The sequence below is a fragment of the Passer montanus genome, unplaced genomic scaffold, assembly GCF_014805655.1.
Source record: "Passer montanus isolate IOZ18808 unplaced genomic scaffold, ASM1480565v1 scaffold47, whole genome shotgun sequence".
In the NCBI taxonomy this organism is placed as follows: Eukaryota; Metazoa; Chordata; class Aves; order Passeriformes; family Passeridae; genus Passer; species Passer montanus.
The window spans coordinates 6,595,516-6,617,893 of NW_024369596.1; the positions used below are offsets into that span (position 1 = coordinate 6,595,516).

The following is a 22,378-nucleotide window of genomic DNA, read 5'->3' on the forward strand; positions in this document are numbered from 1 at the left end:
TTTGGGTGCTCATCCCCTCCCTGCAGCTTTGGGTGCTCATCCCCTCTGCAGCTTTGGGTGCTCATCCCCTCCCCGCAGCTTTGGGTGCTCATCCCCTCCCTGCAGCTTTGGGTGCTCATCCCCTCTGCAGCTTTGGGTGCTCATCCCCTCTGCAGCTTTGGGTGCTCATCCCCTCCCTGCAGCTTTGGGTGCTCATCCCCTCCCTGCAGCTTTGGGTGCTCATCCCCTCTGCAGCTTTGGGTGCTCATCCTCTCTGCAGGTTTGGGTGCTCATCCCCTCCCTGCAGCTTTGGGTGCTCATCCCCTCTGCAGCTTTGGGTGCTCACCCCTCTGCAGCTTTGGGTGCTCATCCCCTCTGCAGCTTTGGGTGCTCATCCCCTCTGCAGCTTTGGGTGCTCATCCCCTCTGCAGCTTTGGGTGCTCATCCCCTCTGCAGCTTTGGGTGCTCATCCCCTCTGCAGCTTTGGGTGCTCATCCCTCTGCAGCTTTGGGTGCTCATCCCTCTGCAGCTTTGGGTGCTCATCCCTCTGCAGCTTTGGGTGCTCATCCCTCTGCAGCTTTGGGTGCTCATCCCTCTGCAGCTTTGGGTGCTCATCCCTCTGCAGCTTTGGGTGCTCATCCCTCTGCAGCTTTGGGTGCTCATCCCCTCTGCAGCTTTGGGTGCTCATCCCCTCTGCAGCTTTGGGTGCTCATCCCCTCTGCAGCTTTGGGTGCTCATCCCCTCTGCAGCTTTGGGTGCTCATCCTCTCTGCAGGTTTGGGTGCTCACCCCTCTGCAGCTTTGGGTGCTCACCCCTCTCTGCTTCCCCCTGCAAATGGAGACCCACCATGGCTCAGCCCTGTTCCATTTAATTCAGCTTTAATGAGACAGTGGCATGAACACCAAACAAGTGCTTTGTTTCCTTCAGATTAACAAGACTGGTACTAATTATGTACACTTTCACTTCCCCTGTTTTCTTTATAAAAGCACTAATTAAGACATGATGCTCTTATCAGTGGCAAATGGCTGCTCAGCCTGGGCATCTGCAGAATTTAAGCTCTATTTGCACTTCCTTCTTTCTGATTTTTATTAAAATAAATATTGACCACAATCTTTTTTATCCAGGGATTAGAAATGCGCCTGTTTCAAACAAGGCCTTGTTATAACTGCAACAGCTCAGTGAATGTGTCTCAATTTGCATTTTTGCTGTTAAAATTAATTTCTCCAGCACTGACCAGAGCCTGCAGGAGGTCAGGGCAGAGCCTGTTGCCTGATGCAGAGCTAAATTTCAATCCTCCTAAAATTCAGTGGATTATTTGTATTGGGTGTGCTGACCCAGATCAACTGATGTTTTAAAATGAAAATTAGTCATTCACAACAGCCTCTAATACTGACAGGGGACCTTTTAATGTTGTGTCCCATAAGAGCACCTTCACCTCTCAAACATAAATTAAAAGGATGAGATAGGAAGTTGAAAACTCCTCCATAAAGTTGGGCAGAGCTGCTGGGTTATACATTCTTTGTGAGAATGACCCCTGAGGCTTTAAAAATGCTTATTTTGGGGGAGGAAAAAAAAAGTGAAACATCACCTTCTCATCCCCCACTTCTCTTCAGATCTAATTGTCCCCCTGCAAACTGCAGCCTAATTCTGTGCTTCCCCACTGAAAGCAGCTGCTCCCCAGCAAAGACCAAGTCTCAAACCTTCCCCAAAATGACCATGCCAAGGCCACTGCAGTGAGGCTGGGTCACAGGAAGATGCTGCTTGTTAGGAAAAGACAAAAACAAACTGCAGGCATGAGGTAAGGTGTGAGATATGGGTTAAAATACTGCTAAACTATGAATATCCAGAATTCTGAGGAAGAAAGGGACTGAAAGAGAGAGCCAAGACACTGACTGTGACTGAGGAGTGGGGACAACATGAGCACACATGGACATAAACACACTGCTCCCAAAAAAGGAGATGGACAGAGGGGGACAAGAAGAGTCAACACAGCACTAAGTTCAGGCAGCTCACAAATGTTCACTTAGAAGGAAAATCCAGAGCACCTATTCACACTTTTCCTTCTGAGCAGCACTGAATATTTAAAAGATTCACTTCTCTCTGAATATCTGAAATTCAAATGCAGCCTCTATGCTGGATCTCTAAAAATGCTTAGGAATATGAGCTGATTCCATTTATTCTGGCATTAAAATTCAGCTAAATTGATAATATTAACTATGAAATAGTAGATATAAATCCAATATAATATTTTAGGCTAAATAATTATCATTAATGTATTGTATACCACTAAGAATACTAGGAGAATTTAGAGAAAAGGAAAGTGCTCAAGAAATGTGAGATTTGATGAGCCCACAGAACCTTCCCAGATCTTCACAGGTTTTCTTACATAAATAGAAACAGTCAGGAAAGCATTTGCATCCCAGCTGGGAAAAAAAACCAAAACATTTTCTTACAGGACTGAAGATGAAAAAAAGAGGGCACAGGCTTAGTCCAACACTGGAGGAAAAATACCTCTCAACAGGTACCTTTCCTCTCCTGACTCCAAACTTTATTATCAAATATATTTGAGAGGTGACTTGGGGCAAAACTGATATTCTGTCATATGACTCTGACTGTTCAGAATGGAATAAAAAGGCCAGTTCTCTGTATGGTTTTTCTGGTTTTCTGTATTTTCCCATTTTTCATCACTTATCCCAGGCCCTGGCTCCACTGCTGCTGGTACAAAGCATGTCCTACCACAGTCCATGAAAATGTTGTTTCCAAAAGCAGAGCTTGCCCTCAAACCCAACCCTCCTCTGCCCTTCCCTGTGTTTCATCTCCATGGAACTGCAGTCACTGCCCTGCATTAGAGACCACTGCAATATTTTATGGCTCCATTAAAATGCTGTCCCCATCCCTTGTGCACATCAAATCCTCTAATTATAAATAATAATAGAAACCCAGGGTAGGAAGTTCCCTGCTTTCCATCTGCTTTTCATTAGGTTCCTCAGCCCAGCCAGATCCAGGGACAATTAAGCAGCACAAGGAGTTCTGTGTTTGGAAATTCTTTCGTGGCAAAGAGCTTTACTCTGCACATACACAAAGTCCTGGATGCTCCACACATCCTATTTTGATTAAAGAAATCAAAGTTGGCCTGTTGATAAGTGCAGCTCATCAAGGCCAAATCTAAAACTTCACATTAATTCAAGATGAAATACCCTGCTAATGTCAAGTGAGGACAACAGCTCCAAGTGAGACTTTAAGGAAAGTCTCTAGTCCTTGGGGACAGCCAAACTGATGTTTTAAATACAGGTACAGGGAGAAAAGTAATTAATGTGACTATTTAAGTGCATAAGGTGTGGACTGGAAAACACAAAATGCAGGAATATGGGCAAGGAAAGTGCATTATCCCAGCAATGCCATTCCCAGCCAGCTCTGCAGGGTGCCCTTGGCAACATCCAGCTTCCCTTTTGGCAGCACCTCAGTCCTGCCCCATGCCACCCCCTGGGCTGTGCTGGCATACCTGGAACTGGAACTCCTTCCTGCCTTCCTCCTCTCACCCACCTCACACAGCACTTTTCATCCAGCCAAGGAGTTCCTGGAGTCCTCCAGCACCATTCCCTAACTACAGGAACCTCCTCCCTGACTCCTCTCCCAGCAGCTTTTGCAAGGAAGGAATTCCAACCAACCTCAGGAACTCCTGCCAGCCTCACTGAAGTGCTGTCACTTCCCAAGGTGCACAGAGAATGCACCCAAGGAGTGGCACCAGCAATTCTGTGTGCAGGAGAGGGGCAGGATGACAGAATCAGCTGCACCAATCCTTCCACCTCAAAGCTCGTTAGAGCTCTCCTAGAGGAGCCTTTTAATGGACCCATCAGGGAACAGGAGCCTGTTAATGGAACAACCATCAGGGAAGGCCAGGGGACACCTCTGTGACTTGGCAATATCTTCCAACTTATTACTTTTCATGATACATGGACTTGTGGTGCCAGCTTTGTACCAAACATTTCCCAGGGCTGAAGGGGGAAATCCACTCCCCATGGTGCTGTTGAAGCCAAACAGAATCTCTTTATCCATTCTGCTCCATTATCTCCCCCCTAAAGCAGACCCTGCTCCCCAGCAGCTCAGCACACTGAGCTGCCTGAGCCACGTTTAACAATCAACATTTGCTTGTGTTTAGGCTGCAAGTTGCCTTTCCTGTTTTGGCTGGTGGAGCAGTGACTGGGCACAGGCAGGTCCTGGATCCAGGGAATGCCCCTCTCTGTGCCTCTGATTCCAGATGCATATTGCCAGGAATGCCAGAGGCTGGCAGTGCCAATGGCCGAGGACACCCCTGCCCCAGCTGGGCCTGCCAGCTCTCCAAAGGACACAGATCACTGCAGAGCACTCACAGCTTGGGTATCCATGACTTTCCACCAAACCCCAGAGCTCTGAGCTGATAAAATGCTGTTATTTCCCTTGGCAAATGTCAAGCTTTTGAATTGCATCTATTTGTTTAAAAGTATCAAGTCAGCAATCTGCCAAGATAAGGAACATCATTAAAATAGAGAAGAGGAATGAGAATTACACCAGTTCAACACCAACTCCACTTCCCAGCTGCTTAACATTTTAAGAAAAGACAGCACATGGAAACTTCTCGATACTAAAGATATATAGAAATATCTTTACCTATATGAATACAGAGATATTAAAAAAAAAATAATTTCAGCTTCCCCACCAGTAAATTTCACAGAGCTCTCAGTTATGCCTGCACACCTAATGCCAATCACTTCCAGAACACACTGAAGGGATGGGAAGGTTGACAGTAGAGTCAGATTCAAAATCCCATTCAATATTTATTATTCCTTTCTTCAGCAGAACTTTGGATTAATTTGCCTGTTTTTCCTACAATGCAGAACTGTCCAGAAGGCAGGAGGAAGCAGATGGAGCCAGGTACCCAGAGCACCAGCAACCAGCATTCGAATTGTTATATCCAACTTCCTCCATTTATCCTCAAGCAGAAAGAACCTTCCAGTACCAAGGTGATCTATTCCATCCGATCAGCACAAACACTGCTGCTCATCTATGTTCTGTATAAAACATCCTGACATGCAACACTCCCTTGACCACCCAGAACTGGGATGTTTAATGGAATCTCTCATTACAGACTGCTCAAAGTATCCTGAAATTCTGACAGGTTTAAATCCTTCAAGTCAGGCAGGAGGTGGACATTGACACAAGTCTGTAGAGCAGGTGAAAGACATTCAACAGTGGGAGCTCCCCGGAGAGGGGCAATGTGTGGGTGATCAACACACAGAGGGGCATGAAGGTGTGCAGGGGATGATCAACACTCATGACACGTGTGAAGGAGGTATTAAACACAGAACACACAAAGAGAACTCCAGTCCAGTTCACTGCATCAAGAAAAGCTGATTTACACACCTGGCTTTGGCACCGAATTGGTCACAGACTGAGGGACTTTGTCGTTGATGAGTTCTACACATTCACTGGGAAAGAATCCAACCTGGAGTAAAAGAGAAAGAGGAAATGGAGTGTTATGATCTGAAGTGTTCAACCAATATCTCCCCTCAACTGCCCCTGCGTGATGCTCCCTGACATTATCCAGCATCAAATGACCAGCAGTCACTGACAACTGCAGGTTCTGCTCTGCTGCCAGCACCCTGAGAGAGAACAATCTGAGAGCCTCAGGCACTGCAAGGTTCTGGAGTGATCAACTTTGAGTGCTAATCTGCAGTGTCCCTGCACTGACCTTCAACTCAGCATTTCTCCCTGCAGCCCCTCAAAGGCAGAAAGGCTGGAGAGCCCCTCTAAACCAGCCTAAGGGTTAAAGGCTGTGGGAAGGATCCTAATGTGCTCTTGGAGTACGATGTGCTTGCAGACATTCCCATGCCACTCAAGAGGAGCTGCTGTACCTGGGGAGAAGTGAAATTATTTCCTTTTCTCTGTGTGAAGATTCAGGCTAAGTGTGACCAGAGAGGAATTTGGCACTTCCCTGCATCCCCACCTTCTCTCTTATTTCCCAGCATCTTTCTTCTTACTCTCATCCCAGGTGAAAGTCAGACCAGAGCAGACCTTTGGTAACTTTAATCCACGGTGCATCTCTGCCCACCTTTTCTCTGTGTTGCTCACCCAGCACAGCTCCTGTATTGTGAGATGGAGCTCAAGCACCAGCACCTCCCCAAACTCACCTGAGGCAGGGCAGGTTTCCTGTCCCATTGCCTGTGACTGGACAGCTGGAAGCACCAAGTCTGCCCAAACACCACAGGAACATGAGGGAAAGGGCCAGAGGATGGCCCCAAGCTCATCTGAGCAGAACTGAGTCAGGACTGTGCCATGTTGGCACATCCATGAAATCCTCTGGAGGCAGAGGGGCAGTCAGCACTAAGCCTAGCAGACACTCCCTGCTCTATTAATTCATCTTACACAATTCCCTTTTGTCTCCATGGAGAAAGATTGATCTCCTTCCTACTCCAAGTTAATTTTCACCCATCAACATCCCACCAGTTTGGTGGCAGTGTCACATGTGGGGTGTGCAGACTGAAGTTATTCCAAATTCCCCAAAGGAAGCAACAGTTACCAGAGCCCACAGCTTCCTCTTCCCACACCCCAACACCCAGCAGGGCAATGCTCTGCCCAAGCACAAGGACAAGCCTTCACCCATCACACAATGTCACAGACTTGAAACAGGATTGTTGTCAGGACTCTGAGCCTGCTGGAGCAGTACTCTGGGCCAGCAGCACTCAGGCTGTGAGCTGGGGTTCCCTGTAACTGGGACTGGCCTGGGCATCACAGGAGACTCACAGAACCCACCCAAAATCCAACACCAGGCATGGCTGCACCAGCCACTGCCTCAGCTGGGTGTGCCAGGTCTGCAAGGACATGGTATCCTGGAGTTATGGAACACAGTGGGGATTTTTGTGCAGTTTATAGACAGAAATGTGCCCATTAACACAAGAAAATGAGCATGAACAGCAGCATCACATAGAGAGGCCCCTCCTCTGGCAGCTCATGGCTCAGGGACCTGCTCTGCTGGGAGATGCCAAGGAACACGCTGAGTGGCATGGACACTGAAGTGCTGCTGTTTAAACAAGATACACTTCATGGTTTTACACCATGAAATCCCAGGATGGGCTGGGTTGGAAGGGACCTTAGGGATCATCTATTCCCTTGCCAAGGGCAGGGACACCTTCCACTGTCCCAGGTTACTCCAAGCCCCAATGTCCCACCCAATGTTCCAGGGATCCAGAGCTTCTCTGAGCACCCTGTGCCAGGGCCTCACCACTCTCACAGGAGGAATTGCCTCCTTATATCCAACCTAAAATTCCCTTTTTTTGTTTTGAACCATTCCCCCATGTCCAGTCACATCAGCTCCTGATGCAAAATCCCTCTCCACCTTCCTTGCAGCCTGTCCAGACACTGGAAGGTGCTCTGAGGTCTCCACGCGACGTTCTCTTCTCTTCCCCAGGCTGACCTTGAACACTTCACCGTGGCTGACAGTCTCTGCTGGACATTTCCCATGTGAGAGATACAGGAGGCAATTTTTAATTTAGGAAAAATGTACAGATCCAGGGAAAGTCTCAGCCCACCACACAGACATCATCTGGGAAACTCCACAGCTGGAGTGATGAAGTTTCTTCCACTTTCAGTAACTGCCCACATTGTCTGTGTAAAGAAACACAAAGTCCTGGGACCCCAACCTTCTCTTGTTCTTCTAAATCCAGATCTAAACCCAACCTCAGACCCCACACTGTTGAACATTTAATCAAATGCTGGACACAAAATCAAAACTCATTTGCCTGTGACTGTTAACACAGTATTTCTCCTGTTTGTGGATGCACTGTACAACACACTAACCAGGAATTCAGAAATGAAATACCCTGGAAGGTGATGTCACTGCTTCCAGATGTCCCAGAACCTTCCCAAATCAAACATTCTACCTGCTCTCCATGTATCACTTCTGCCACGTTCACACCAATAATTACAATGGGTTTTTAAGGGCAAAGAATTGTGCTGGCTCTCTCATCTTAACTCACTGCAAGAATTTACATTTTCAGACTTACTTATTCTAACTTCTTGCAAAATCCCCAGGAGATCCTCATTGGGATTGTAATCAACAACTTCTACCTCATTCCCACCCACTTAAAGGATGCTACTTCTCCTCCTATGGGAAGTTTTCCATGATTTTGTATAAATAAATGAGTTTAGTCCAAGAGTTAATCTCAACAGATGTAGGAAGGCACTATTGCAGCTTGAGCCAGGATTAAAGGATTTGGCAACGTAGGAAAATTAATAGCCAGGGTAGTATATATATTTAGATAAATGTAAGGTCATCTAAAGGTTAAATATATCATGACAGACCTTCAGCAGAGGAGGAAGGTACATGCTGGTGCATGAGAACTGCTCTGCAACATCTACTACAGCTTTACCTTTTCACTTCTGTGACGGGCTGCTGAAACTGAAGGACACAATAGGCTTTAAAGGGAAAAGTCAGAGTAACAATGCTAATTTTCAGTATGGGAGCAAATTCAAAATTGAAGGACACAAGAGGCTTTAAAGGGAAAAGTCAGAGTAACAATGCTAATTTTCAGTACGAGAGCAAATCAAACCAATGAGGAAGTACATGCAACTTAAATGGCAAATGAAACATTGAGACATTTGGATTGCTTTTTTTGGGTTTGACATAATCTACAGTGTGGATTCAATTTCAGCCAAAAAGTTTTCTCTTTTTCTTTTAAATCAGATGACAGTCTAGCAAAACCTGACAGGGAAACTGAAGTTTTTATGGCCTATTTGGCCTTCCTGAGGAGAATTTTCACTGAGTCTTTGCCAAGTGACTACACCGAGTGCAGGACACCCTCACCTTGCTCCCAAAGGAGCCCCTGCTGAGATCCTCTTTCACTTTAGGGAATACTAACAGGGAGGAAGAGGATTATTATTCCTCATATCCTGAGCTCCTGTTGAGAGTTGAACACCTGGGCCATAAAAATATCGTGACTTCTTTTATTCACAAAAAAAGTCTGTGTGGGATGGTACTTGTTGATTATCCATTCCTGACTGGTGTGCCAGCAGCACTTTAGGAAGCCAGAGAGCTGGAGAGGGACTTTGGACAAGGGACGGAGTGACAGGACACAGGGAATGGTTTCCCACTGCCAGAGGGCAGGGATGGATGGGATTTAGACTGGATACTGGGAGTAACTTCTTCCCTGAGAGGGTGGGGAGGCCCTGGCACAGGGTGCCCAGAGAAGCTGTGGCTGCCCCTGGATCTCTGGGAATGTCCAAGGCCAGGCTGGATGGGGCTTGGATAGTGGAAGGTGTCCCTGCCCATGGGAGGGGTGGGACTGGATGATCCCCCAGGTTCCCTCCCAACCCAAACCATCCTGGCCTTCTCTGGAACTGGGATCTGCAGTCTCACAATCAGCTGAAGCTGCTGCAATCACAGTGTGATTAAAATCAGCCCAGTCCCCCCTGGCTGCACACCCTGGTTTTGTCACCTTTCCAGCAGTGCAGGTTGTAGGGCAGATCTCCACCTCAGGAAACTATTCCCAAAAACCAGAATAATTCAGGACAACCAAAAGCAGTCATGCATCAAACAAGGGCCTGTCCCCAATGACTCAGCTCCCTGACACAGAGCTGATTGAAAAGACAAAGCATGAAGCAAAAGCAGAGCAGAACAAAGAGGGCTGAAGGCTGTTAATGTGGAGGTGGCTGTAATTTAGGTAACAATCTTACAGAGAAAGCACTGACTCACACTGAGGGCATTGGAAGAGAAAAAATCATTTTACTTCAAGCAGAGCAAATGCTAAGGAGCCTCGTGGGCTGTTTTGTTCACACAGGATTAGGTGTGTTGCAATGCAGTCATGAGCTCAGGTATGCAGAGAGCACAGGCACTGTGCCAGGGAAGTGTGATGGATCCCAAACCAGTGAGTCATCCCTGGAGGGCAGCTCTGCCTGGCAGGAACACTCTGACTTCCATGCTGAATCCAAGCTGCAGGTGCTTGCAGCCTGTCAGAGCCAGTTTTTGGCTCACATCTGCAGAGCTGCCTCCAGATCCTCACCACAGCCCTCCCACTATCCCAAGGGATGCAGGACAGGCAGCAATGAAGACACTTCTGCCTGGGCACACACAACTCACAGCTGCTTCAAATGCACAAAAACAGGGGAGTTCCTCTAAGTCAAGAAGTAATTTTTAACTCTTTCAGCAAAACAAGAAGTTTTTGTCCCTGTTCTTGCTTTCCTCCTATCAAGACATGATTTCTAATGGAAGCTGTGGTTGGTTGATAAAACCCTGCTCCCCCTTAACACGAAGCAAAAACCCAAGAAATAACAGGACAAGCTGTCCAAACATTTGGTGGCAGGACCTCCTCCTTTTATCTACTCTCAGAATCACAACTATCTGGCTCAGTTGATTTATTTTATTAATTCAAATTACTGGATCAACAGATTGCTATCATTGCAATGTTCCTAAACAGGAACAGAACTATTTGCCTTTAACAAATGCTTTAGAGGCTGCACAGCTTCATCTGTGCCTACACCTATTGCTGTAACAACATTCTTCACCTACACACTCTTTTTGAGCATCCATCAAGGACACTTCTGCCTGTAACTCATCTCTAGGTCTGCTGTAGCAAGAGAGATAAATTCCCTTTCTCTGAATTGTTACTGCTTGTATCATCTAAAGACTTCATTCCATCAGGAAATGTACATTTTCTGTACATTTAGAGCTCATGAGCTTTAAACTTGACACACAGGTTAAGACTTTGAGCGCACCCAGCTCCTGGAGCTGTGGGAACACAGAGCTACATCTCCATGGTGTGTTTGGCTGTCACCTGCTCACACTGTGACCACTCCTGCTTGTCATTAAGGACAAAAGATTATTCCACCCCGAATTTTCTGTTAAGCCAGAATATGGTGCTGTATTTCTGCAGCTGCTCGTATCTGTTGTGTCAGGAGCCTGACTGTGCAGGGACACAGAAAACCCCCTTTTCTGGCAGTTTGCTCATCACCATGTTTTTATGCTGGGAAAACACAAGAGGATCACTGTGATCTGAGAGGCACAAAGCTGTGACAAACTGCAGAAGGGCTGCCTTGCTTCTGTGCCTTTCACCAGCAGTGCTGTTCTCCAGACCTGGCCCCAGTGTCAGTCAGCCTGAGTAATGGGATCTACATCCCACACAGGGCTTCCAAACCCTGTGCAAAGTGCCCACCCTCAGGCACAGACCACAGAGTAGCTTTGTTTTGCTTGATTGATTCACTTGGAAGTTAATCATGGCATAGGATGATCATTCCAAGCAGTATTACAGCATTTAATCCATTGAGGGCTGGAACTGATGTCTGAGGTGCCTTCCACCCCAAGCCATTCCCTGATTCTATAACAGTACAGCATATTCAGCTTTAAGGCTTCTAAGACTAGAACACAAGTCCAGCAAAGGCACAGCACAGTTCAGAAGAAGAAGTTTGTTCAAGTAGTACCAGTGTATTGACTCTAGAAACAAATTAAACTTCAGAGCAGGTAGTCTATTGTCCATGCTGTTCTGACTTTGCAAATGAGATGTCACCTAAACTCCCACACCTGACACAAAACCAACACAAGCTGTGTCTCACGTGCCCTGGCTGAGCAGACAGCACTAGCATGGTGCAGTGCATCCACCTTGGGTTGGGAGATCCAGCCACTGGGCACTGACAGCAGCAGGGCCACAGCCTGGTCTGGCACAGAAAGGGCTGTCAGGGAAAACCTGAGGAGCCTTGAGAAGACTTTCCATGCCAAATTACACAAGTGTCTGGTCAATCCTGAGCCTCTGCAGAGCAAACTCCTCATCCCACCCACTCACAGACAGCAGCTGCAGATGGAAATCCCTGTGGCTGAAAGCAGCTGAAATGTGAGACAACACAAGTCAGCCCCCCAACCCCCAGTGGCTCTGGGGTTTGCTTGGTTAAAAGAGACTTGTAAAGCTTTTACATTTCCTAATGGCAAAATCCAAAGGATTAAAAACTCCTTGGAAGAACTGCCATTTCAACACACAAAGTTTGGTACCTGATCCCCAGGCATGCTTAGGACCTTTTGAAAATTCAGTCTCCATCTCTGTGCTGTGATGTTTACAGGGACCAGCAATACTGACACCACACAGTGAACACAGGCATGGATGGGTGGCTTGTCTAAGTCAGCAGCACTGTTTCCTCAGCTGGAATTCTCCAAATCCTCTATGTTCTGCCTGAGCTGGTTTGAGCTACTGGAAGGAAGGGGATGATGTGAGTAACAGTGTCAGCTGCCTTGGAGGGGGTGCAGCACAAGCTTCCACTGCCATCAGGCCAGCCGTCCATCACAGGCCACAGCCAGCCCTCCTTCCCGAGGGGAGGGAGGAAGGAAACTTCCAGTGGAGACCCTGTGTCTGCTCCAGCCCCAGCCCAGAGAGAAGGGGAGTCCCTGACACCAAGGCAGGGACACCCTGCTCGTCCCCTGAGCCACGTGAGCAGGCACAGCAGCTCCAGGAACACAGCACTGAGGTTCCTGCTTTTGTCCAGCCCCACTGCCACGGCCGGGCTGGCGCCTACCTGGAACCCGTGCTTTCCTCTCCACCACGAGGTCAGCTCCTTTGGTGGCATGTCGATGACAGACACGATGTCCCCCACCTGCAAAAGGTTGACAGCATCAGTCCCAGCCAGGAGGAGAGCACAGTTCCAATAACAACAGGCTCAGCACTGCAAAAAACTGCACAACTCTGGAGCAGCTGCACATCTGCCTTTGCAAAACCGAGCTGTGGGGTGGAGGAGTTCCTGCATTGTCCAGCACCCAGGATACAGCTGCTCCAAAAGGAAAGGGCCTGAAGAGCAGCAGGCTCCTGGGAAGGCCTACAGAGGGCTCTGGTTCAACTGCAGTGATGTGTCAGCACTTGGGAAAATCTGCTCCAGTGGCTGAACTGATTTTTACTGCCCTACCCACGAGTCTGTAGGCACTGACATGTGTCTCCTTGCTCCCTCTCACAGCACAGTGAAGAGCTGCCTTTGCAGCTCCCAAACTGCCTCAGGTGAGCTGCCCAGGATTAGGAAGTGAGCAGAGAAGTGATGCTACAGCAACAGGATGGAAAATGGCCAAGGACACCAGACAGGCTTTCTGAAGCTTTGCTCATTCCCATAAAAATGTAGTACTGCAATAGTTCAAAAGGAAATCAGTATCATCAATACTAAATTTGGCTTGATTTGAATCAAGCTATGTGTGGCCTCTATCACAGAAAATGAGAAGGGGCAGAACCTAAATAAATACTGCAGGTATTCCAGGTAGGTGGGCAAAAAATAATGCCCAACTTTCACCAGATATTTTACAATGATGGATTCAAAGTGTTTTACAGAAAAGACAACACATCACCCGTTTGCAGACAGGGATGACTGAGACGTGGGGAAATTATTTCCTCCAGAGAATAGTGAATCAACAGGAAAGCAAATGTCCATGAAGGAAACTCCTGCCACCACAGGAGCAGAGACACTGAGGATGTTTCTCAGAACTGGGCAGCAAACCCCAGACAACTTCTTGTGCAACTGCCTATTGGAAATTTAGAATAATAAACACAGAGATAATTTGGGTTAGGGAACAGGACTCAGCATCATAACCCCCTGACCCTGTTCTGTGTCAGTTCTGCCGTGGTGTCTCACTGCACATCGTTGGAAACCACATGTGCCTCAGTTTCCCTTCTGCACAGAGCAAGATTTACAAGCAGGGAGTGTCATTTCAGTGCTCTCATAAGCTGACAAGCAGCCTGGATCCTGTGCTGCTTGGATTCCAGCTCAGAGCTGCCATGCCCACATGTCCCTCTGATCACACAGTTCTTTGGGGTATACCAATGCTTGCCTTGATTTGAACATGAACAAACCACTGGCAGCACCAGACTATCCCTGTTATTTTTTCTTCCTGTGCTGCACACCAAGGATGTGATCTCAAAGCTCCTCAGGGCACTGTTTTCCTTCACATGTTTGGTAGAAAGAGCACCATTGCACAGGGCAACCAGAGCACAGACTACTGCTTTTTGGGTAAAACAGACAACTGCCAGACAACCACAAACTTCCAGGGTCTGACCTGGAGACCTTGGATGGGATGTGGAGCAACCTGGGCTACTGGAAGGTGTCCCTGCCCATGGCAAGGGGTGGAATGGGATCGGTTTTAAAGTCCCTCCCAAGTCAAACCATCCTGAGATTCAGGGATTCACTCCACAGCAGCTCCTGTGCTGGATTTTCAGGCCAGTTTTAGCTCATCACCTGCCCTTTAAGCAGCAATCATTTGCCAGTCTTGTTCTTTACTTCTCATGGGAGCAGAAGCTCTTAAAAATGGTTATGGATAGGGACTTGCTCAGAGGGTATGTGTAACCTGGGCCAGGAGAAATAAAACTTGTGTCCACACACACAGGGACAGTCACCCTGAACAGAAAACACATGGGCTCTGCTCAGGGACAGCCCAGAGGAGCTGGCAGGAGCTGGTTAATCAGAAGATACTAATGCCAAGTAAAGCTCTATTTTAAAGATGACTGAACATCTGCCCACATCCAACTCATTGCAGATCGAATATTTAACTTCATCTTCCAAGCTTCACCTCACAAAACATTGTGGAAGTGTCTGGACATATTCCTGATGGGCACACAGGCCCAGGCAAACAGATTACACTCATTTGGAGCTGACAACAAAGAATGCAAGTGCTTTATTTACCTCAAAGGACAGTTCATCTGCTGCTTGAGCAATGTACCTCTTAATGACATGGGCAGCAGCAATAGCAGGGACATTAATGGATGATTCCTCATGGACCAGCAGGTGATTCCCCTTGTTATCAATCTGAAACAAAGAGCACAGGGGACTGTGAGGCAGCTGAGGACAAGTGAGGAGGCATTTTAGTGGTGCAAAGGCTTCAAGCTGATTGAGAGAGACAGCCCAGCCCTGGGCCCCCGGAGAGAGGGCACAGCAGAGCCGGAGCAGCTCGCTGGGGCTCCAGAAGGTCGGGTGTGCCCCTCCAGAGGAGAGGAATGCTGCCTTGGTGCAGCTTGGTGTACACACAGTGACACAGGGAGGGTCTGCACCTCCCTTCAGCACCACATCATGGTGGTTTTCCATGAAAATACAGATGCACTACAAAAATCCTCTACGAGGTGGAATTACTGCTTGAGGTACTGAGGCAAGGAGAAAATGCTGTAAACCCAAAAACTAGTGCTGTTTTACATTTTCTCCCACCCTTTAAATTATTTTTTTAAAGAAAACAGGCACCCCTCCTTTGCAATCATCAGCATACTTCCAAAACTCTCAGATTTCTGTGTAAAATTGTGTAGGATTTTCAGTGAGTCACAAAGGTTACTCTGCACTGGGTTTGCTGTGATCTCCAGGCCTCTGAATGCTACATCTTATTTCTCCCTACAGCTTCCTCCCTCCCTTTGCTGCTTTCCAAGATTTTTCTCATCCCAAAGGATTTCAGGGTGAGAAGGATATCAGCAGGGGAAATTGCAGGAAAACACACTCAATCCTTATCAGATCCATTTAAAAAGGAGCTGCAAGTCTATTAATAGCTGTTTCTATTCCTGGTGTGCAGCGATGGAAAGCCACACGACGTTCAGGCAGCCTGAGCAGGGACAGCTGGACACTCCTCCAGCCTCCCCTGCTCTCATCCCCACTAAGAGCTATTGTTTAAAGGCTACAAGACCATTAAACCTGAAAGCAGAGCTGCAGCTGCAGTTCACAACACACAAACTGTGCCACTGCAAGCACAAGGCTGCCTCTGTCTGCAGGGGAGCCAACAGGAGCACGGAGTATTTACTGGGCTTGGAGCTGCCACAGGGAAAAATGATTTAGAAAAACAAGAGAGCAGGGAAACACCATAACAGGGACAGCTGAGTTTTAGAAATGTGCCACAGTTGCAGCATTGCCTTGGCAAAAAGGAGTGCAGGAATAAGTGAGCTTTGAAATAAGTGAGCCTTCTGCAACCCATCACTGGGAGACCCAGCCCTGAACCTGACATTCCCAGGCAGCTCACTGGTACTGCCACCTTCTCTGTGAATATCAGCAGGACAATCCACTTCTGAGAGACAAAACCTAGGTTACAAGGGAAAAACCTCTATATTCTTAATACTGATTGTGTGTGTCCTACATCTTTTATGTGCTGGTAACAGGAGAATAAAGCTTTCAGAATAGAATTTCAGTGACACCAACAGGTCTGGAAAGAGCAGGAGTGTGCCTGCTGTGTTTCCAAGGTCAGGAAACAAGGAACACCTCAGGTTTGTGCTGTACCTCCATCCATGTGAGGGCAGGGCCACAGTTGATCTTGTTGCCCGCGATGTTGGAGAGCCGAGCCAGGTAAGCCATCAGCATCTGGGTGACCAGCTGGGACACAAACACACACACAGTGGTTCTGTTAGTGCACCTGCCTTTGGAGAGCCTTCTGCAGGCTTAGGGAAGACCAGAAATCACCCACTGCCACAAGCAAGAGTTACAGAGATACATTCCCTTCTGCAAATAAATGCATTTCTGTCGTTCAAAGGACACCAAGCTGCACACAGGGTTATGGTGGTCACACCAAAATAAAGGGTCAAGAAGCAGCTCTCTGTGAAGTAATGATGTTATTATTATCATTCTGTAAGATTCATGCAGATTTTCATAACTTCCCTTGTCAAGATACCTTAAATCTAAAGCTTTGCCCTGATTGTGGACACACAGAGAAACAACTCATGTCTTAGGGAGACACCTGAGAACCACCTAAGAACCAGGCAGTGAACAACCCCTGAGTTTCACCCCCACACGCCTGCAGAGCCTGAAGAATGCAGCACCTCACAGTGACCCCCTGGACAAAGAGTAACATTTCAACCAGTAGAAGAGGGGTTTAAAAATACACTTTGCCATGGCCTTTTGTAACAGTAAACTGGTTTTTATTACGGAGAAGCCACTGAGGTCTTTCCAGAGTCTCCCAGTGACAGTGGTATAAAGCAGCATTGTAGCCCAGAATCTGTAGGACTGTTCAAAACATTGTTCTCCTCAAACATCTGTTCCAACGTGGCCAATTCAAAATAAAAAATATATGATGAGACACCCCACAGCTGCAGAGCAGCAGAGCTGTTCAGCATCTTCACATCCTCTGTGCTTGCAGACAGAATGCAGATTTTCAGGCTCTTGCTCTAAAGTCCAGTTAAATCAGTGGTACAAGTAAGGATGCAAGAGATAGGAATGCCTAAAATATAACTGAAAATAAACCAGGAATTCATTGTCCTGAATAGTGCTGCTTCTGCTGAATTTAAACTTTAAATCCTCCTCAGAAATACCGCGCATGAAGCCAAAGCAAGTGTTAAATCAGTCTCTCTGCTGAGTGATGGGGCTGCATGATCAGTTCCTTAAATTCCATGGCAAACACCCTGTAAAATTCCAGGGGATACTAATTTCAGTGTCCACATCCTCCAGAACGATGCAGCCAAGGTTCACCTGCTGCTTTCCAAGAGGTTTTTCTGGACATGAATAAATCTTTCAATTATCAGCAGTGAGAAGCTGAGGTAATTTCAGCTCATCCTCCTCAGGGTGAAGACAGTAAGCCAAGAAATGAGTATCTCTTTGAGGAAAAAAAAAAACCTCATTGAGGAAAAAGAGCTTTTTAAAGACCATTTAAATAACACACTAATGCAAATGCTCTTAAAAACACTTCAGGAATACTCAGTTTAAAATGGAAGCCTAGCACTCCAAATGGGATTGCTCTTGCAGTGCAGCAGCCCCAGACAGCATGATTCCCTGGGAATGCTGAGCTGTTAACACTAAGCCAGGAAATACCTACATCGCTGACAAAGTTTCCAAAGACAAAACCAAATTCACATCTAAGGGACCACAGGACAGCTGCTTTCTTGACACTCAATTACCATTCCAGATTCAGGAGCTTAATTAATTTGTCTGAACTTGCAGGACATTTCCCTTTAGATCACTGAAATTAGGAGTGGAAAACACTGACTTTATTCGTGGTAGCCAATTTTCAAATGTAACCCAGGCTGCATTAAAGCTACTCTCTACTAGAAGTAAGTATACTCATTACTAGCATATTACTAGTAGTAAGTATACTTATTACTATAACTCTGTGTACTAGAAATACATGGAATTGCTGAGGCTGGAAAAGATCTCTAAGTCCCCCACTAAACCATGTCCCCAAGTGCCACATCCACACACTTCTGAACACTTCCAGGGCTGGTGGCTCCACCACTGCCCGGGGCAGCCCCTTCCAGTGCTTGACAGCCCTTCCCACGATGGCATTGTCCCTGATATCCAACAAACCTCCCCTGGAGGTCATTCCTTGCACAAATCCCATGCCTGGGTGTCCCAGAGGGCCCCTTACCTCGGGGCTGTCCTTCAGGGCATCGGAGCGGGGCAGCTCTGCCAGCTGCGAGAAGCGGCGGTCGTAGATGCACAGGTGGAGGTGTTTGTCCAGCACCCGGAAATCCTCATAGCTCCTCTTCACGATCCAGCTCCTGCCCTGCACACACAAACAGCCACACTGTCAGCAGCTCCCAGCACGATGGGCAGGAAAGGGAAATCTGAGCACAAATAACATTTTCTCCTTGAAACATCCCAAAGCAATCAAAATGCGCGAGTAACATTTTCATGGTTTAATCTGCAGGTAACTTTTTCATGTTTTAATCTGCAGGTAACACTTTCATAGTTTAATCTGCAGGTAACATTTTCATGTTTTAATTTGCAGCAGCCATTCGTGCTCAAACCAGCCATTTGTAGTCCTGTTTTAATTATTTAACCATGGGTTTCTATGTGGCCCAGCAGCATGAGACCCACCCAGAGGTTTAACTTCCACCTGTCTTACAAGGATTTTGTAGCATTTTCCTATGTGAGGTGTCCTTGCACAAATGTAAATCACCAAGTGGTTGTATAAACAGCGTGAAATTAGATTCCAAACAGATAGAAGCATATAAACCCAGAGATCTGAAGGCAGGATTGAAGCTTGCAAAATTTCTGCCAGATGCCCCAGGCAAAGGTTCAGCTGAATTAAGAAAACAATCCATGATGAACAATTCTAGCTGCAGATTTATTCCTGAGTGCATATCATTTCCCCAATTAAAATATAGACAAGATACAGACTGCTCCAGGGGACAAGGAAGGGACTGTGGCAGCACAGAACAGTTTGCTTTGTGAAGCTTTTAATATCTCATGATGACTTTTAAATGCTCCACGGCCTATTATGATCAATAAAAAATGTTGTAATAATGCAGCAGTTTACAGGTCAAAGCACTTTATGAAGAGTCATTAATCACAGAATCCCACAGTGGTTTGGGACACAAGGAAACTTAAAGCCCATCCAGGTGCCAGCCCTGCCATGGGCACAGACACCTTCCCCTGTCCCAGTTTGCTCCAGGCCCCATCCAAGCTGGCCTTGGACACTGCCAGGGATGTGGAAGGAATCAAGGGATCAGACTGCTCTGGGTTACACGGGCATTGAGAGGCAGTGCCAGGGACTGGAAGTGACACAGGGATGCCTGAAAGTGGAGCAGAAAGCAGGGAGTAAGGGGGACACAACAGGGGACAGAGCTGTAAATGCTGACCTGCTGTGCCTGGCTGGCAGGGCTCTGCCAGGTGCCCTCTCCCCCGAGATACAAAAGGCTTGGCCTACTCTGAAATCCCAGTCATGATTCCTCTACACTGATTTCTTCATCAGGAAAGTTCTAAGCCTCAGTTTTACATTAATATCCAAAGCCTGCGAGGCAATTGCAGATATGAACCCTCCAATCCAGCTACATTCTGTCCCAATGATTTAAGACAACTCCACACTGCGACTGTGTCCACAGACTCTGCTTTCAGTTTATGAGAAATCACCATATTTCACAATCCTACAAAGAGACACCTACACAGGATAAATTATTTGGGATTTCCACATTATGTAATTTCACTTTTTGTCTGTAGGAGAAAAACAAAACCAGGAGTGCAAGGCTAATTCTGTTCATGGAGCTGTCAGCCTTCCCCATTTCTCCATCTTTTGCAATTAAGGGATTCTTGCTCCCTTGCTGAGCTGCCAGTGTGACCTTCAAGGTTCAGTCACCAACACAGGGAACAGCAGCCTGAGAAATCCCTCAGATCCTGGATCTGCCTCTGCCACCAAACCGGGCGTTTCATTCATACATGACCACCCAAACAACAAAATGATCTGTCAATCGATCCTGAACCTGTCACTGATTCCATTCTAATCTATTTTAAAGGCTGGCCTGTAGCTTTGCAGCCTGGTTGCCACGAATGAGGGCAGTAAGAGTTAAAAGCAGCCGGGAGGCAGAGCTGGGTCAGCCCCTGCTGTGCCAGGGTGTGCAGGATCCCACACCATCCCGGGCACAGGGCTGACAGCAGCAGGAAAAGGTGATGGATGAGCAGGGACAGCTTACCCCAGACCAGCAGCAGTGTCTCTGGCCCCACGGGAGGCTCCTGGAGCAAGGGCAGGCAGCAGAGCCGGAGCGCGGGCAGGGAGCCGGGATCCTCGGCTCCTGCACCTCCAAACTGCAGCTCGCAGCTGCTAAGCAACCAGCAGAGCTCTCCCGGAGCTCTCCCATCCCTGAGCCATCCCTGAGCTATCCCTGAGCTGTCCCTGACCCATCTCTGAGCTGTCCCTGCCAGCAGCCCAGGCTCCAGCAGAGAGATGCTGTAGGTGCCTGGAGGCCAGAACCTCATCGCCATTCCCAGGTCACTCAGCCTAGGATTGTGGATAGCAGGCTCTTGTGCAAAAGGATCATAGTTTAATTCATGAAATCATGGAATATCCTGAGTTGGACCCACAAGAATCATCATTCCACATCCTGTCCCTGCACAGATCCCCCAGCAATCCCACCCTGGCCATCCCTGGCAGTGCTGTTCAAGTTCTTCTGGAGCTCTGGCAGCCTCGGGGCTGTGCCCATTCCCTGGGGAGCCTGGGCAGTGCCCCCTCTGGGGGAAGAACCTTTCCCTAAATCCAACTTAAACCTCCCCTGGCACAGCTCCAGCTGCTCCTCAGGTCCTGTCACTTCTCTCAAAAGCTCAGCATCTGCCCCTCCACTTTCTGGGAATGGGGTTGCCAATTCCTGTCAGAATTCCACTCAGAGTGGCCATGCACAGGCTGTGCTGGCACAGAGCAGCACTTCAGGACCAGTAACACACATTTCCACCCAGCAGAATGTTATTCCAACACCCTAAAGGGGAGTGTTTACCAATATTCTACAATTTTAATCCTGGCATAATTTATCTCAAAAAGCTCCCATGCTTTAGGTTGGACTTCAAGTTGTATTAAGCCAAGTTTTTTGCAGATTTGGAGCCTGAGTGATGAATTTTTATGCCACATTTACATAGGATGCAATTAACTTTACAGGAAGGAATCACTGCAGCAATCGAGGAAGAAACTGGACAGTATTTAATGCTTCCCCTTAGATCTCCAGCACAAATCACAGGAAAGCAAAGTCTGGATGCTCCCAGCCAGATTCCCAGAGAGCCACAGCCAAAGCAGCAGCAACAGCAGCAGCCTCATCCCAGATCCAAAGTACTACAAAGGTTTCAAATATAACTGGAAACCATATAATGTAATTTACCAATATAAAAATTGTACATCTTGCTCCCCTTTCCTGCAAATTCTCAAGCACCAGAAAGGCTTGGCAAAAGGATTTTTTTTTTTAATTTAGAGAGTTAATAAAATATTAGATACAAGTAAGTGCCTGTTAAGTTGATCTTGTGTTGTCAACTGTGTTTTATAGCAAAGCTCAGCATTTCTGGGGCTTCAGGCACTCAACATCCATATGGCAAAAATGTCTTCTTTGTGGTTTTAATTATTTCCATAAACTGTTGCTCAAATAAATTTTTGATCAGCCTCTAATTTTCTAATTCAATAATTACTTTTCATTTCCTTAATTATTAATGATCCTGATTTACAGAAGCACAAGCTTAAATCCCATTCACTCCAGTGGGACATAAGAGGTGAAGTTAAGCACAAAGCGATTTCCCAGATTCAGACCTTCAACTGCAAACCTAGCTGTGACAAAGTTCTTTAAAATAAAAAATCAAATATCAAGTGAATATTTCAATAATGCCATTAAATACTTTCAGGATCTTTAGAAGGAAAAATTGACCAGTGACTTAAAATCAAGTTCCTCTTGAAAAAAAAATCAATGTATTTTTTGATGTTGCTTTTTACAGAAACATTGACAATGAAAAGCATCATGAAGAATCTGGAATTTCTCACAGAATGGAAAACCTGGTCTCATCCCCACTCTTTTCCCATCCTGATCTGTTCTCCATCGCTCTGCTGGGCAGGATTAAATGTACGATGAGAGAGAGCCTGGTGAGATTTCAGCCTCTGCACAGAGCTGCTGATCCTTTTTGATTATCAAAGCAAGGAGAAATGTCATGCTAAAGAAGTGATTGGAGACTACTGAACTGATGATTTAATTTCCAGTGAGCCAGAGAGCTGAGCCCT

General features: G+C 46.9%; 1 protein-coding gene across 7 annotated transcripts in view; it reads right to left on the bottom strand.

The window, feature by feature from the left end:
- The window catches only part of ARHGAP32 (Rho GTPase activating protein 32), a 238,680-nt gene that overhangs the window by 60,313 nt on the left and 155,989 nt on the right, over positions 1-22,378 (bottom strand). For 6 of the 7 annotated variants that reach the window (XM_039721962.1, XM_039721965.1, XM_039721964.1 and 3 more), the window contains 5 exons: positions 18,284-18,421; positions 16,210-16,302; positions 14,647-14,769; positions 12,508-12,585; positions 5,380-5,461 (listed from right to left, as the gene is read on the bottom strand). In XM_039721962.1, the coding sequence (XP_039577896.1) occupies positions 5,380-5,461; positions 12,508-12,585; positions 14,647-14,769; positions 16,210-16,302; positions 18,284-18,421 (514 nt within the window). Of the gene's footprint in view, positions 1-5,379; positions 5,462-12,507; positions 12,586-14,646; positions 14,770-16,209; positions 16,303-18,283; positions 18,422-20,327; positions 20,415-22,378 lie in introns of those variants that run through there. The other variant, XM_039721967.1, reaches the window with a different exon arrangement.